The 16,880-nt window shown below is 47.0% G+C and overlaps 1 protein-coding gene and 1 long non-coding RNA gene across 5 annotated transcripts in view; both read right to left on the reverse strand.

Moving 5' to 3' along the window:
* Positions 1–2,193: 2,193 nt before the first annotated feature.
* On the reverse strand, positions 2,194–4,895 carry LOC128417839 (uncharacterized). Its single transcript, XR_008331570.1, has 2 exons — positions 3,632–4,895; positions 2,194–2,428 (listed from the first exon to the last, which is right to left on the reverse strand). It is a non-coding gene; the product is annotated as an uncharacterized LOC128417839 (long non-coding RNA).
* A 4,386-nt stretch (positions 4,896–9,281) lies between these two features.
* The window catches only part of GMDS (GDP-mannose 4,6-dehydratase), a 274,695-nt gene continuing 267,096 nt past the window's right edge, over positions 9,282–16,880 (reverse strand). For all 4 annotated transcript variants that reach the window (XM_053397031.1, XM_053397030.1, XM_053397029.1 and 1 more), the window contains 2 exons: positions 10,552–10,620; positions 9,282–9,676 (listed from right to left, as the gene is read on the reverse strand). In XM_053397031.1, coding sequence (XP_053253006.1) covers positions 9,614–9,676; positions 10,552–10,620 — 132 coding nt within the window. In that variant the 3' untranslated portion in view covers positions 9,282–9,613. The remainder of the gene's footprint in view (positions 9,677–10,551; positions 10,621–16,880) is intronic.

A 16,880-nucleotide genomic window follows, 5' to 3' on the forward strand; every position in this document is an offset into this window, starting at 1 on the left:
CCGAGAAGGAAACCATGTGTAGGGAGATCCGCGGTGCGCTTGAAATAGCCCGGCTTCTGCAGTAACCAGGAGCTAGCAGGGCCTGCCTCGCAAGCCGTCCGGTGGGTCTTTCTTACCCTGTACAGGAGGCACAAACGCCCCAGCAAGAGAAGAAGGTGGAGGAGAAAGGCAGCGATTCCCCCCCTAACACCCCGGAACTGGAGGGGTGGGGATGGGGGTGTGTGGAAAGGGAACGACCCCCCCCCACCCAGAGAAAGAGCAGGCTCGCATTTTTTTCCAGCCCTGGTACCTGGGAATGGTGAGGAGAGGAAAAGGGGTTGTCTGGGAATGGCTCATTAGGGATGACAAATGTATGAGATCAACACCCGGCACTCTCCGCCGGCCCCCATCCGATACATTCTTAACCGAGCGCAAGTCTAAAGGATGTAAGCTTGCTTAGGATCGCATCCTCAGAGGTGACTGGGCAGAAACTCCCGTTAAGAGTCTGGCATGCCGAACCAGTGAAGGAAAAGCGCCCTGCGCTCCAGCCTTTTCACAAAAGCTTGGTGGGAACGACCGTGCTCGTTCCTCTACCTATCCGGGATAGAAGACCACCTCCACAAACTAGCCCATTACAAATCGCTTGTACTTATATGCCCCTGGCGTTGTTTGGTTGCTGTGTCTCCCCCCCCCCCCGCTTTTATTTTTGTTTTGCTTTTCGAATGCCTCTCCAAGCCAAGTAGTTAATCCGAAAAGAAAGCAGAAACCAAAACCCGAAGGTAGGTGGTCCGCTTCATCACATTACACCCCGCATTGGCCCTAAACAAAAAACCCCAAACCCATATGGATCCTGCCGACAAGATCCGCGAGTCCCTTGCTACATCCATAGAGCAGGTCGGGCGATGCAGGCGTCGGAGGGGAGGCCTACTATGCAAGAGGGGCCGTGGGAGCAGCGCCCGGAGCTCTGAAAAGCCGTGTCCTCGAAAAGCAACAGTGATCACATTCTATACTTGCTTTGGCTTTTAAATCAAAGCGGTGGTCGTCGTAGTTAAATCACCTCGGAATTCTTCAGCGCTTTTCTTACAAAGAAAGAAACACCTAGCGGCTCTCAAGGGCGGGGGGCGGCAGACGCCTATTTGGCACCGAAATCGAATCCCATTTGGAGTCGGCCGGTCACTCCCGCGGAGTTTTGGCCGCCTTGTAGGGGAATTCGGGGCAGAAGCGGAAGCCTGGGCCTGGGTCTTTGTTCTGCAGCTTTTCCAGACATTTTCTGACACACACCTCCTCTCTCTTTTTCTCTTTTGGGTTACTTAAAGAAGCCTATCTGTCCGCCCCACAGCCTGCGCCCCACCGTTGGTCGTTTTATTTTCGTTTATGTTTTCTTGGCTGCTGCTCCTGCCGCCCCCCCTTCTCCTCTCTCTTTTTCTTCCCGTGACCGACTTCCAATTTAGTAGCATATTGAGCATATTATATATGGGGCGGGGGGCGCGCGGAGGCCGCTGTAATTCCAACCCGAATGTATATATATGAGGAGAGAGGGAGAGAGCCTGAGAACGGGCCGCGCTTGCCCAGGCGACCTCCAAACCAGATCGGCCGGAGCCCCCAAACCCGAGACTCCCGAGCGCCTTAATCGCTTTGTTGACAGAAGCCTCCGTTTCCTCCGAAGTCGCTCCCGAAGGCGCGCACTGGGAAGCAAATTCCGTGTGCATTTCAGCGGAACTTGAACGCGTTCCAAGAGAGCCTTTTTGGGGGGTGGGTCGGAGGGGAGATGAAATAAAAAGGGGGCACACGGTGGCGCGCGCACAGCACACACCACCTCCTGAAATCAATGTGACTTTGTTCCACCCCGCGCGTTTTCGGATCGATTTATTAGGGCAGGAACTGGACTCGCCGGGCCACTGGGGTGTGTGGACTGGCGGGGGTGCTGCTCTGTCTTCGCTAACAGTTTGGCCTTTGATTTAAAACCAGGGACCCGCTTGATCCGGTGCCAGCAAGGAAAGACGCAGAAGCCAGGAGCGCCCCTGGATTGGCTGTGGGTTCAGGGACAAGGCATGCTTCTTTTGTGTGTTGAGGGGGTCCCCCAAAGTGTCTAGGAGCTTCCTCCTCCTGCCCTCTGCCCCCCACAAACCAGCCTTCGATTTACCTATCAAGTATTTCACCTTATTACAGAGAATAGATTAGGGAGGTAGGGAAACCGTTCTGAATTAAAAACCAAACCAAACCAGTAGCTTTATTCCCTGCATATTGGAGACTATTTTGCTTTTGCTGTTGTTGTTTCTACAAAGTTTCTGCTGCCGTGGATGGGGGTTCGCCCTGGCAGGAAAGACAGAAAAAGGGAGGCAGATCAGCCCGGGTTTTCTGACTGCCGGTGGGTCTTTCGATGAGAATGGAGGGCCCAGCGCTCTTTTCCCTTCCTTTCTTTCCCCTAAATAAACAGATCTGAGTCGACCTGGGTGGGCAGAAGGGAACAATTTGTGAGCCAAGGAGCGAGCCTTACCTGCAGGAGACTTTCACCTGACCTCTTGCTGGAGAGGTTGGGGGTAAGCGGGTGGGGGTGAGCTGGTGGGCGGAGAATTCAGACTCCATATATTACAAGCCCGAGGAAAATCCAGCTCAATTTCGCTCGACCTTTTTTTTCTTTTCCTCAAATAGAGAAAATTCTCCCTCTTCTCGCCCCCCTCTGCCGCCCTGCCCCCATCACCCCTGGGAGAAGGCAGGAAAACCAACACATTTGGAGCTATTAACTCTTCAGAGAGCTGAGAGGCGAACTGGATGCCTCTTGCCTGCCGCTCTCAGAACTGTGCCTGCCCTTAAAACAAGCAAGAATAAGCGTGGATCAGAAGCGCAAAGTATGCCATGATCACTAGGCAAGGAGACCTTTTAATGAATTTCTACTTTTAAAATTATTTGCGCGTCAGAAAATGCCCAAGGAAGGGGCCCCTAAAATCACCGGGAGCAAGCAAGCGCCATTTCAATCCAGCAGATGCCAGAGTGCTTTTTTTATTGGATAAAAATGCTTTCAGAGCGGTGCTTTGATAAAGCATAGAATCCAATGCAATAATTATTAAAAAGCAATGCTCAGTGTATCAATGCCCGCTCGTCAAGGAAAGACCCCCTTTCTAAATGTTCTTTAAAGCTACGGTCTTAAACACACTTTCTAGATGATAGATCTTGCCTTTTTTATATATTAAAAAAAGTCAAGAGAAAGGCGCGCTACTGTTTCTGTTGTTTGCCCCGAAGTGGGCTCTAATTTGAGGGGCTCGGCGTAGCTCTCATGCCAAATGTCAACTTAGGAGGGAGCGAGCATTAAGAAAAGGGCGGCGGAGAGGGCAGGACGAGACGGAAAGAGGGAACAACCGTGGGGCAGAAGCAGCTCTGAGAAAGAACTGCGCACTCTTTCTGTGGGATTATTAAGCCGCGAAAACGTGCAAGGTCTAAACGCTCTCTCTCTCATTTAGAAGGTTTAAAAACCAATTTCTTAGAAGGCATCTGCAGAAACCACACCGCCATTCCCCTCCCCAAAACACCCCTTCCAAAACAGCCGAGGATTGCCAAGGAAAGCGGTGAGGCGCGCGAAGCAGGGAAGGCTCCTTTCGAGTAGACTTGGGGAAAGGGCTTCCTTCATTCGCCCTCTGCACATCCCGCGCTGTACCTCTCGCTCGTTTTGTTTTGCTTCCTCGAGCCTGTCAAAACTCGGCCGTGTTTGCCTGTTTCTGGAGTTTGTTGTGTCTGGAGGCAAATGACCCGCCCCTGGGAGCAGGGAATGTCATCCCTCCGGCGAACATCTCGCACGACCTGCTCGGGGATTATGATGAGGAACCCTCGCTACAGCAGCAGTTCCAAGCAGAAACCATCTAACGACTCCCCACGTCCTCATGCGTCGTCGGGGGACGCGGGGGAGGGGGATTGAAGACAGCCCGACTCCCGCTTCCCTCTGCTGGCCTCTGCGCACAGACAAAAGCAAGGCGGGCATGCCTACCCATTCACCGGACGCTCACAGCAATGGCTGGATTCCTCTGGAGTAAATAGGGGGACGTGTGTTCGGGTGCTGCTCCGCTTTGGAGCGTTAAAGAGACGCGTCTAGATACTACATAGGCGTCTTTGGAGCGGGTTATCTGCCGGGTCTCAGCCCTTAACAAGCAAGTCCTCGGTTTTCCACGGGGCCTGCCTTCCAGCTGAGTTTTCCACTCAGGGGCGGAGCGGGACTGGCCTTTTCGAAGGACGCCGATCCGTCCTTCTCCCATCGCCTAGGTCGATCTCATACCTCCCCAAATCCATCCGTCTCAGCCGTCCGTCTTGGGGGCCTTCGGGCTCCTTTCTAATCACCTATTAGTTTCAGTTTAGGGCTGGGGGCGAGCGGGCAGGGATCATATATCACCCTTTAATTGATACGGCAAGTCTCCCCTATGCAGCTGACCCAGAGCTCTTTTCCAGCCAAGGCAGAGAGGTAATCTTAGAGGGTAACCAGGGTCTCCGCGTCTCTCTGCAAGAGAGAGATAGAGAGAGATCGCCAGGCGAAAACCAAGAGGAAATTGTCACTTGTTCGCCAGTGTGTTTATCACATTATAGCTTTTCTCTTCGACAACAGAAGGGACGCTGAGGAGAAGATGCTGCGTAAGATTGGTGCCTCGGGCTGCGCTCGGGGCTGACACGGCCAGCTTCTGTCCTCCCTGTCCACTACCTTTTCAGTCACCGGTTAGAGACCCAGGCCTGGCCCAAAGAGCCGCTCGCGGTTTCTGGAGCGCTCCAAACAAGTAACTGAAGGGAGGAAGAGGCTTCACACCCGGAGAGCAACCTGAGCAGCGAGGCTGGGAGGAACGGGCTGAGATGTCTGGAATGCCAGCCGCGTTGAGACTGGGCTGTGGGTGCGGGATATGCGAGGCGAAACGCCGGGCAGTTGCAGGCGCCCGCTTGCTGAACCTTGATCCTTGCAAAGCGCCACTCTCCACCCTCTCCACCCTGTTGCGCACAAGCAGAGCAGGAAAGCACCAGGGGCCCAAACTGCGACTCATTCTGGGTTTCAGACACCCTCTTGTCCCCACTCCGTGGTGCCAGAGACTGGTCACCTCCACCAGCTCTCCCACACGACCCCTCGGGCCCACTTCCCCTTGGAAGGGGAAGTTAAGAGTGCGACTGAGAGAGATCGAGCCCACGGCTTCTTTTCCTATTTCGAGGCCCGGTGTGATCTTTTTCTTAGGGGAAGAAGGACGGGTAGGCTTGATGGTCACATACACAGAGAGGGCAACGACATATCGCAGCCGCGCCAGGAGCACATTTTAGGAAACAAAACGCAGCTCCGTCCTGTTTTCCTGCTTTTTTCCGCCAACCTGCACGCGGCAGAGCTGACGGGACGAGCTGGAAGACGCGGGCTGCATGGTCTCTTCTGGTGGGACTTGCCGGTTATTATATAGCCAGCGTCTGAAACAAATCATTCTGCAGTGAAGATGCGAGATGTGCGCATTCCTTGTCGGAAGGAGGATCCCACTGGGCCTTGACAAGGAATGCGAGCTGGCCAAGCAGACCTCCCTCCTCTTCCACCCTCCACAGCAATAAAGCAGTCACCTGCCACGATGAATGTCAACATGCCAGGGGAGTGATATTGCAGATGGGATGCCAGGACTGGAGTCGTCCGGCGCGGCGGCGGGTGGGGAGAAGACGGCTGCGTGCAACCCCCACTCCCAAATAATAATGAATCCAGAAGGCCCAGCCCCTGTCCACTTCACCCACTCTTTCCAGAACTTGGGAGGTAAGTCATGCGAGAAAAAAGGGGGGAGGTCTCCAGCTCCCCATCTTCTCATAATCATCAGGTAGTTTACTTTTCATTAACCCACACGACCCAACTTGCGCTCATCTCACTCAGTCAAGACTTGGGAGGTAAGTCTTACAAGGGAAAATAAAACTACATGGTAATTATGATATACCAGGGTTGCTCCTTTAAATTACTTGAACACACCCAAACACCACAAAGGAACCGCCATGCTAGGGGACCCCCCTCGAAGGCGCAAAGATCAGGAGCCAGAGTTTCCATAGGATGCTTACTGAGAGTCGTAATAGGCGCAAAAAAGGGTGTAAGCAAAGATAAGGAGCGCAATGCGAAAAACGTTACGCGCGCCAGCTCCCACCGAATGCAATTACGCATGATTTCAGTGGTACTCAGTTGCAAGTTTATTCTGCAAGATTTCAGTCTCGTGTCGTTGAACAGTCAAAATGTAGGCTCTATAATGGCACAGTAAAAAATTGCAACAGGAATTTCTCTTCTCAGTACCGTCGCTGGGGAACCTCCTTACACCGGGTCCCCTTCCTTTCGCCAGGCTTGTCCACGCCTTGCCTTGCCCTCGCAACACTTCCTAACCCTTTCCGCTCAGCGGCGTTAAACCTTGGGCAATCTGTGTCTCTTGAATAGAAATTACTCTGTCTCAGTAAACCTACAATGAAGGCTCAGGGTACTTTAATGTGAGTCCAAACAGCGGACGTACTTTCCAAGTGATTTAAATTTGTGGCGTGCATTTCTGTGGGGATGGCGCAGGAGACCCTTCCGGTGGTTGGCGCTGGGAAGCCACTACTTTCCTTGAACTGACATACCAGTTTTGCCACGGATTTTGGTGCCGCCGGAGAAACAAAGAAAACGAGCATCCCTGCACATTCCCTAATAATGGGACCAAGTCAGTCAAAATCGCCCCACTCCCTTTAAATTAAAAAACAAAACATCTGAAGCCTGTGTTTTAGCTTCTTGTAGCGCATTATCAGGGCTGTACCTATCCACGATTTCTCAGCACCCCGGTCCCCTTCGGCGCGATAGAGGCCGGCGCCGGGGAGGTGTGGAAGTGTGACCTGTCCTTAAACACAGCCTGACCCTAAACACGTCGCCGTTTTCGATGGCTGTGCGGACTTCCCGAGGGCGCCTGAGCTTTCTCCCGGGACATGCTAGCCCTCGAGAGCCCCGCCTGCATGTCGGTCTGCCGCAGACCCCTTTCGGTCAAAATCAGCCCGGATGCGTGGTTTGAGCGCACTGGAAAAGAAAAAGCAGCGGAGAAGCGCTCTTAGCGCAAAGGCGAACAACACAAGAGAGTCACAGTCAGTGATTTCCAGGGGCTCCGCAGGCCTCGGGTCTAGCTGATCATGTTGGGAAGCAGCAGTTTTATTGGGGAGAGCCAAGTGGCAGCTCAGCTCAGCTCGCCAGCAACTGTATGAAATCGCCCACATAACTGGCAGTGCCCAGAGCATGGCGAGGGCAGGAGTGAAAGGAAGCCGTCTAGTCCGGACACAGGTCGGGGAGGGAGAGCAGCAGAAAGGAAAGTCAACCCTTTCCCCAGGATGAAGACAAGTGGCCCTGGGAGAACCGAGCGGGCCTCGCCGGCTGGCAACGCACCCCGTTGGATCCGCGCTCCCGCAGCCACTTGCCCTTCCGTGCAAGGCCTGAAGCAAAGCGCAGAAGCCAAGCGGCTGGCTGGCTCGCTTGCTCCCGAAGGTGGGAACCCTCTCCTCGGCTTGGCAAGCCCAGAGGCGGCTGGCCTCTCCTCGGCCCAGCCAAACAAGAGCCCCTCTTGTTCTCCGAGCGGCCCCCTCCTTCCTTGCACCTGCGTGGAGCTGCGAGTAGCGCCAGGCAGCGGCGGCTAAGCTCAGCCTCTCCGCTGCTGCTGCTGCTGCGAAGGCAGCCTCGAGGAAGCATCTGGTCCCAATTGGGAGCCCCCCTCCCTTCCCCGGCCCGCCAGCTCCTGTTGCCCCTCTGAGCATCAGCCAGGCCGGCCCCAAGCCCTGGCTAACCCCGAAACCACCTCCTCTCGCGGCGCGCACACTTTCCATCGCACCGCCCGCCTCCCTCGCAGGCAGCCACACAAAGAGTGCTCTCTCTCTCCCTCTCTCTCCTGCAGGCTGGGCAAAGCTCCCTTCGCCGCCTCCCCCACCCGCCCTACACACCTCCTGAAAGCAGAGGGCTGCCTCTCGCTGCGACCTCTCTCTCTCTCTTTCTCATTGCCCTTTCCTCCTCCTGGATTCCTCATCGGTTCTACTCCCAGCTTGGAAATGCATGCGCCCTGCTTCTAACCTACCCATCTCTCTCTCTCTGCCCTTCTAAAACCAACGCGGGAGACTGGGCTGGGCTGAAAGTGGTTCGAATCCAAGAAGGGAGTTTTACCCGGGACCGGACGGCAGTCAGCAGTCAAACTCCCTCAATCCGCACTTCATGACTTCAAGGCAATTTCCGTGTTAAGAAACGCGGGCCCGCAACTTTTGTGACGCGACCGTGTTTTGACTGAAATGCAGGGTCGCGAGGGAAAGTTGGCAATGCCCCACCCTTTCGTTTCAAGGCAAAGAGTTAAAAGAAGCGCAGAGGGTGATTGTCAGGCGGGAGAGCCAAGGGGAAGGCAAATGTATGGGACCCGCGACCTCTGCTTAACCTTGGTACATTGGCACCAAATGTTTCAACAATATTTACTTGCCTTGAAGTCTGGATTTCCCTCCTCTCCTTTTAATCTTTTTTAAGGCCATCTTTGTGGCAGCTTCAGGCTCCTATATGTCTAATTATAGTAAGCAGAAACAGGATGGGATGTGAATAGCTCTGTTGTGTGCAGGAATTGGGTGCCGCACAGAGAGGCTTTTTGTCACAGGTTCTCACCCTGCAAACATGTGCATACACAATGCTAAGGTGGGGAGCTGAAGATTCAAAAACATAGCAAGACCCCTGGTCTACCCTGGAGAGACATCTAAAGTCAGTAAGGATTAGGGTGATGGAACTGTGCACTGCAAGCCCGAGTTACCCATACTGTAAAGGGTTCTGGCAGTGGAAAGGGCAAGTAGCTAAGGGCTAGCGGGAGGGAAGCACAATCCCTTTGCCCCCTGAACAAATAACATTAAGGAGACTATCAAAAAAACCCCATCTTCTTATATGTAAGACCCATTCAATACAAAAAAACTTTTTACATTACATTTCACACATGAAAAGCACATCTGTGTAGGAAATAGTATGCAACCCACATGTAGATGATTTAAGATTTTTTTAAAAAAACATTTCCAAACCTCTGATTGCCTGATAGGTTAAATATCAAACAGGAGGTATAATGCGATGTTCAGAACTCAACATGATTCCATTGGATAATATAGCTATGATTTTACATAAATCTAATTAGGTCAGTAGGATGGATCCACCATACACTGGGTTTTCCAAACATTTATTTCAGAGTAAAAGAAAAAAAGGAAGTACCCTAACTTTGGAAAGGAAGCATAACTCTATAACTCACACTCGTTTTCCCTCCCCCTTCCACTTGTAGTGGAGAAAGAATTAAAAAATGCACTGTACAGTCTAATTTATGGAAAGGATTTTTTTTAATATCAAAAGAAAATGAATTGGAGTGGCAAGCTGGCCTCCAACGTCTACATATCAGGAGGAAAAGTGCAATCACTGCAGCCTATCCTCTTCAAGGAATGCAAAGTCATGATGCATGGTTGAGATTTGAAAAGGGGGAAAAATGATCCATTGCACAATCAAGAGGAAAATAAAATGGCAGCAAATCTTCAACACCCAGTGGAGTGATTGTCGTTCCCCATCCCCAGCAATGGCACTTGCAGAAGTCATAATTAGGCCGTCCGTCTCCCTGGAGGCTCAGTCATGTCAGCAGGTATGGAAGGAGGAACAGATTCATGCATTGGGGTTGTTCCTCATGAGTTCCACATCTGCTTCCACCATCTCTTTCACCAGCTCCTGTCAAAAGGAAGGGACACACACACACACACACACACACACACACACACAAAACAAAGAATCAAGCAAACAGATGTGTCTGGCTCTGCTTAGAGTGATAGCTGTATTCCCACAACATTACTTCCCTCTAGTATCTATTTCCCCCTGAATTAGCCCACCAACCAGAATAAACCTTTTGAGATGCATTCAAACAATCTATTTATTGTGTCCTTGAGAGCTGGTCCTACCATTAGGCAGGCAATGGATAACTAATTTTCAGGGTATTCCTGAAGGACAGTAAATGGTTCATCATCATTACTATGATGCCAACAGGAGACCAGTTGGATGGTTCTGCTTCAGGCACTAAAATGGCTTGGGCTGCTTTGAATGCACGTTTTTCATTTGTCACACTCAGTCTTCCCCTTTCTAATAAAAAAATAGGGTTGCCATATTTCAAACGGTGAAAATCCAGACAGAAAAGTTGCACTGCTGACATGGGCTGCTACATGTCTGGATTTTCCTGTACATGTGTATGATTTCCGCCAACTGCAGTATTCCGGATATGTCCAGGAAAATCCGGACGTATGGCAACCCTAGTCAGAATGACATTTCTCATGTGGAGAATGTTGCTCTGTCTCAGCATTCATCCAGCACAATGTTATGCTTTGGAAAATGCAATAATCCTTCCACAGTCTGCATGCACCTCATCAACTTTCCCAAGGACACGTGACCCTTGATAGAAAAAGCTCTCACCCCTTCCTTTAAATGATATAAAATGTTATTTTATTTCTACTAATAATGAGTTTATAAATTTTTCTAAGCACAGATTCGCCCCCCCCCCAAAAACAGGCCATTAAATAAAATGAATGGAGATAAAAACCCCAAACAGAACTTACATCAAATGTGACTCTGGGTTTCCAGTTGAGTTTTTGCTTTGCTTTGGTGCAATCGCCTTGAAGAAAATCCTGTGGGGAATAAAAAGATGGGTGGGTGATTCCCTTTCCAGGCTGCAGGGGAGGTAGACAGGCAAAGTGATGGTTACGAAAGTGTTGATAGACATCACCTTGCCCCAATTTCATTACAGACTCTTCCATCCACACAGAGCTTCTAGAAAGTGCCAGTGCTTCGCAGAAATTCAAACCACCTCCATTCTCTTTCTATAAATCACCAGGAGGCAGCATTCAAGAATAGCTGTGCAGGCCATTTACAATGTATGCTGCACATCAAAAATATTGACTCTTTAATGGATAACATCTTGTTTTAAGCTGTCATACCTCCTAAGACTTGCTACTGGCAGAGCTGTTTCGAATTAATGTATCTCACCTTGCACTCCCCCCCCCGTCCAATTTTGGTTAAATTATAGAAGTAAATCAAACAGAAAACCTGACACTATAATGTTCTCTTTCAGATACAATCCATATGATCACTAAAAGGTAGTGCTTAAAAACTTCACAGTTAAGAGCAATATAACAAATGAACCAGCTGATTTTCTCATTTCAAACTACTAGCTGTTGCAGGATTTTGGATTTAGCAGTCTTTAAATGATCGCAAAGGTCTTTCTAAAAGTGATCCTAAGAACAATAAGGATCATTGGGTGTCGCCTGTAAATACGGTTAACTGAAGACAGCACAAAGGAGGAGGAAAATGATTTTATTGTAAAGTGCTCTGATGAACAGGGTGCTTTAATTCAGCTTGTAGTTTTAAAAAATTAAAAATATATTCTTAACATCGCTTGTTAAAAAAAAAAGGTCATTTGCACCAGTTCTACCAAGACTGTGTTCATCAGGATTGGGAGCCTGTGGCTCTTCAGATGTCAATTTCCACCATCCCTGATTATTAAGCTATCCTGACTAGGGCTGATGAGAATTGGAGTCCAGTGACATCTGGAGACACACACACACACACACACACACACACACACACACACACCAACAACAGTCTTTTTCATTACTTCCACAACAGACACATTTTGGTGTAGGAACAAGGTGCTTCATTTCAGCTTAGCACTCACAGGCTGCAGCTGGTCTTAAGATCCTTTTGAAAGTGATGCCCAGAACACCTTTTGACCAGGATCACATCACTTTCATATTTTGTTAATGCAAGCTGAAAAGCTGTTGTAAAATCATGCACAGATTCTACGAAATGTAGCCTATTTGGTAATTTAATGATCTAGGAACAGCAAAATCCAACTTTCCTCTGCAATCCTAAACACACTTTGGGTATGGCCAGTAATGAGATTTACTTCTGGGGAAATATGCACAGGATTGCACCGTAAGTTAAAACAACAACAACGCCCCAGAGAAAATAGTAGACTCCTTTTTTGTGCCACGGTTATTTGTAAGTCATTCAGTACCATCTAGTAGTAAAAATAATTTCACACAGACAAATGACAGAGGCTGCAACTCCATGATTTGCTGAATAAATGTATGAAGGATTGTGCCTGAAACCTTGGTGGCTAATAGTCTCTATTTCTTTGAGTGGTTCATGCTATGAAAAAAGTGTGATTATAATTACCTAGAAAACAACAATAGAAAAGGCTTGCAGGGGGGGGGGGGAATCACTGCTCAGCTACATTATTTAAAGTGTTAAGTGAACCGAGATATGCACCTATTTAGCTTCCAGATTTAGTCTGAACTGGAGCCTAGATGCCAGTCCAGGGGCAGACTGAAACTCTGTGCTAGGACTTTGCTTTCTTAAAGCACATCAAAGATCAGAAAGTTAATGAAAGGTGAGGATGAGGTCCCTCTTCCCTGCCAAAACAAGGTTATGAAAAGTCCGCTGACCAAGTCAAATGCAATTCTGCCACTCTTCCGCTTCTGCTGTAGCACAACATAACAATGAAACTGGGTTCAAAGCACAGTCTAGTTTACTGTCTATTTTTTCTACAATGGATTTCCCCCCTTCTTTTTGGTGTCACTGGTCTCTAAAAATACATAAAATCGGGAGGGGAAGAGCATTGAGCCCCACAAATGACTTACTGGAGAATGTATTAAGATACAGAAACACACTTTTAAAAAACAAAATCACAAAAGCAGCCTTCTTGCTTTCAGTAATTTGTTAGTACTTTATTTTTCACAGAACAAGGGATGCTGCACACACACTTTAAAGCAAAATACACTAAATCTTTACATTCTGTGAAAAGGAAAACAAAGCTTAAAATTGCAAATTTAAAATGTGAGTTACAACCTGTTTTTGGCTATGAAAAAGCAAAGACTTGGCGAAGCAACTGAAAGCCAGCAGCCAAACTGGTGCTCTTTAATACAAATCTCCCACAGATTTAAATTCACTTAGCTGTGATACGATCTCTGTAGGATAGCGAAAAGCATGAGTTTATCTAGTATTCTTTTTTAAAAAACCTCCTCCCTTTTCGTAATTGCAGGTTTAAGTGTCAAATGCTGCACAATTATGTTTATTAAACTTGATCTCATGGCAGTTCAGTTTTATAGTCTTGGAAAAGACACATACTTTTGCATCAAAGAACTGGTTGTGGAGTGTGGTCTGGAATTTTTTAAAAATAAAGCAATGAAAGCCAGAGGAAAAAATGCAAACCATTTCTATGTCAATATCCCATTTCCTGAGTTCTGGTTCTGGGTGTCATCATAGCTTTTATTTTAGCTCGTTAGGTGAATGATCTGGTTTCACAGTGCAATTTATTACTGTCTAATTCAATTTTCTTTAGCAAAGCATTCAATTGCTTCACAGTACAAGCCTGGGTGAGGGATGGCTAGCACAGCTCCAAATTGTTTTGTTTGTTTGTTTGTTTGTTTGTTTTAAACTTGCAACTTAATTCTGAAACTTCCTTTAATGGGGGGAAAGTTCAAAGAAGGATACATGTAGGGAGGTAGAGGAGCACAATGTCACAACAGAGGGTGTTAGCATTGTGTCACATCAATGTTCTACTGAGCAGCACAGGCAAACATACTAGGCTGTTCTGTTCAAGTCAGTATAAGGATCTGTCAAAAGAAGGGACTTTTTTGGAGGGGAGGCTGAGAGTACTATATTTATTCAGAATTATATCCCACCATATATGGAGGGTTCAGTGTAGCTAACAGCAGTTTTTAATTAAATATGTGTGTCTCTTTGCCTCAAAGGAGTCACAAATTAAGCCAAACAGATTTGAAAGTGTTACAGAAAGCGCTGATAATGCTCACTGAATAAGTATGTCCTTTTTTTTTTACAGTGCTATGTAATCATGACAGCTATGCCATAGCTTAGGTTATGAAATCAAACAGTCCCAAATTTGCACAAATGATTTTTCAAACAGGTATAATAAAAATCTGTGTTGCACAGCTGGATTATGTTATATGGCATACATATGATGCAAATGTTACAAAAGATTCGTGAAATTTGTTTTTAGCAGTTTTGAATATGTTCATTTCGGTGTTATATACTTGTGTGAGCTGAATAAGCAGTTTTGAGTAGAACACAACTTGAAAGCTAGAACTGTATAATTTCAATCTGGTGTTAATATACATTTGCCCTGCCTTGATTACTTTGAATTGGTCTTTTACTGTGATTTGGCCTAAAAGCATCACCTGATGGGAGCCAGGGGCTTGACAAAATAATGTTAATGTTTCTTAATGATTGTAGATGTTTTACCCATGGCCTGAAACCTAGCTTTTGGAAGACGACTCCTCATAGCAAAGAGGGAGCAGAGATACTGTGAAAAACAGTTTCTGTAGTTTGAAATTAGTCACAGAGAGCTGAAATCTTCTAGTTGCAGCTAGCTGAAAATGAGGTGCAGCCTGGGGGGTGGGGGTGGGAAGGCTACATGTTCTTTAGGGATCAGAAATTCAAAGGGCTATCCATTTGCTTCCAATAAGAGCTCTACTCTTGTATTTGCAAATAAAGTAAACATTACGAAGACACTGTAAGTTGCTGTCATGAAATGCTCTCATTGAAAGGTAATCAACTGCATCATAATTTTTAATCGCTTTGGAACATGTTATAAATACAGTGCCTACAGTGGTACCTCAGGTTAAGTACTTAATTCATTCTTGAGGTCTGTTCTTAACCTGAAACTGTTCTTAACCTGAAGCACCACTTTAGCTAATGGGGCCTCCTGCTGCTGCCATGCCGCCGGAGCACGATTTCTGTTCTCATCCTGAAGCAAAGTTCTTAACCTGAGGTACTATTTCTGGGTTAGCAGAGTCTGTAACCTGAAGCGTATGTAACCTGAAATGTATGTAACCCAAGGTACCACTGTATTTATGAAAGGACCACTGTAACTCTACAGAGTAACAGACAATTAAAGCAAGAGTGCAGGTCAATTACATTTTAGCAAACAAGACCACAATCAAATTGGTAATGGATGTTAAACATCTTTAGGAATTTCAGGGCGGCATCTATGAATGGCATTCACTTTTCATTTTTCCCTTCACTATTTTTAGAAAAGTAAAGTTGTGGAACAAGCATGATACCAGGGGAATAGAAGAATGCCAGTGAAATTGGTTCTTCATCTAAATTTGTTTTAATGTAGTGAGAGCTGGCTAACCTCCATTCTTGTGCCAATAGGTTTTTTTGTTTTTTTTTAAAGACAGAATTTTCACGAAGAGCCAAAAAGACTGGAAAATGCAAGCAGTTCAGATATAAAGTGGTTTTACTTGCAATTAAAGGCTAGACCACTTCCTAATGCGAACAAAGAAGCATTTCACTTGCTAAAAACATACATGCAAAGTAGCTTACTTGAGGAAGGGGGAAATGGCCGAATAGAATTAAGATGCTTTCCATTAAGGGCTAGTTCTGAAAGGTGCTGAGCTCTAAAGTCCTCCATTTGTTTCATGATTTTGTTGGCACTCAGCACATCTTAGGATAAGGTCCCATTAAAAAGTTTCCATGATACTGTTAGGTCAATAACCAATCAGGAAATCTAAGCCCAACCTCTTCCATCATTCACTAAAAACCTGCTTGTTAATCTTTGGTCTAATGTTTCCAAAAGGCCAAAGCGCATGGATCCCAAGAAGTAATAAACACAAGGCCGACAATAACGATAAGGAATGGCCATCGCTCCTCGTTTCTCACCACACTGCAGTATATCAGTACAAATTGAAGCTGAATCCAGACTTCTCCTTCAGTGACAGGGAATGATAAGAGACAAGGAGAAAACAGCAAACCGTCTGGTTTGTTCAGGAAGTTGGGAACTGGTGGCAATGTCCATCAAGCGGACCAAGGGAATGCCGTCAGCATTAAAACAATGCTTCAGCTCAACGACAGGGAAAGGGCATCAGTCAGCAGAGTTGGACAAGCACATTGACAATGGAGACAATGGAGCAAAACAGAGGGGGTTGGCCCTGTGCGATGTGCGATTTGGTGCTTAATTGCTTTGATGGAAACAGTTGCAGAGTTTAATCAACACAATGATAAAATGCCTACCTATCTCTTCAGAGAGCGGGTTGCAGTCCTTACTTTTGTGCTTATGCCAACTAAATCACATGGCTGGCAATGTAAATAAAAGCAAAATTATTTGACTGGTTCACTTGCTAAAAATGGTTCTTTAAGCAGATAAATGTCTCCCACCGGAGGGCTAATCCAAAGATCACTGAAGTCAGTGCTGATTTCAAGAGGCTTCAGATTAGCTCAGTAGGTCCTCTCTTCATTAAGGGGAAAAGTGGTACCCCCTCCCATTATGTTCCATGTCCAGAAAAGATGAGACAGATGTGGGTTTAACTCCTTCATTACTCTCACTATGGAATTCTAAGGTGGTAAAGTCACCACAGGGTGCCTTTATTATGTCAGTACCCTGAGAAAGATGGTTGGATAGTGTTCCAGCATGAGTTTGACCAAACTGCGGGAGGCAGTGGAAGACAGGAGTGCCTGGCGTGCTCTGGTCCATGGGATCACAAAGAGTCGGACATGACTAAATGACTAAACAACAACACCCTGAGAAAATACTATGCCTGAGTTGGTCAGCACATGACAGTGGGTACTGGCTACACCACAGTAAACCCCTGAAGATTATAGGTTGCTCTCTATTTATTTGATTTTTTTTTCAACTACAAAAAAGCAAACAATAAGCAACATATTCGTTAATCAACATTACATTAAGCATTCATTTTAAAAACAACCACTTTACATATTCTTTTTTCAGATCAAATTCATTGACACACCACATATTAAATTTCACAAAAGGGAGGGGAGGAACAGACAGTTAGAGTTAGGAGTGTGTTTAGCAAGCTTTTACATATATCACTGTTAGACTCAATGTGTAACAACAACAACAACAACA

The sequence above is a fragment of the Podarcis raffonei genome, chromosome 7 (assembly GCF_027172205.1).
Source record: "Podarcis raffonei isolate rPodRaf1 chromosome 7, rPodRaf1.pri, whole genome shotgun sequence".
NCBI lineage: Eukaryota > Metazoa > Chordata > Lepidosauria > Squamata > Lacertidae > Podarcis > Podarcis raffonei.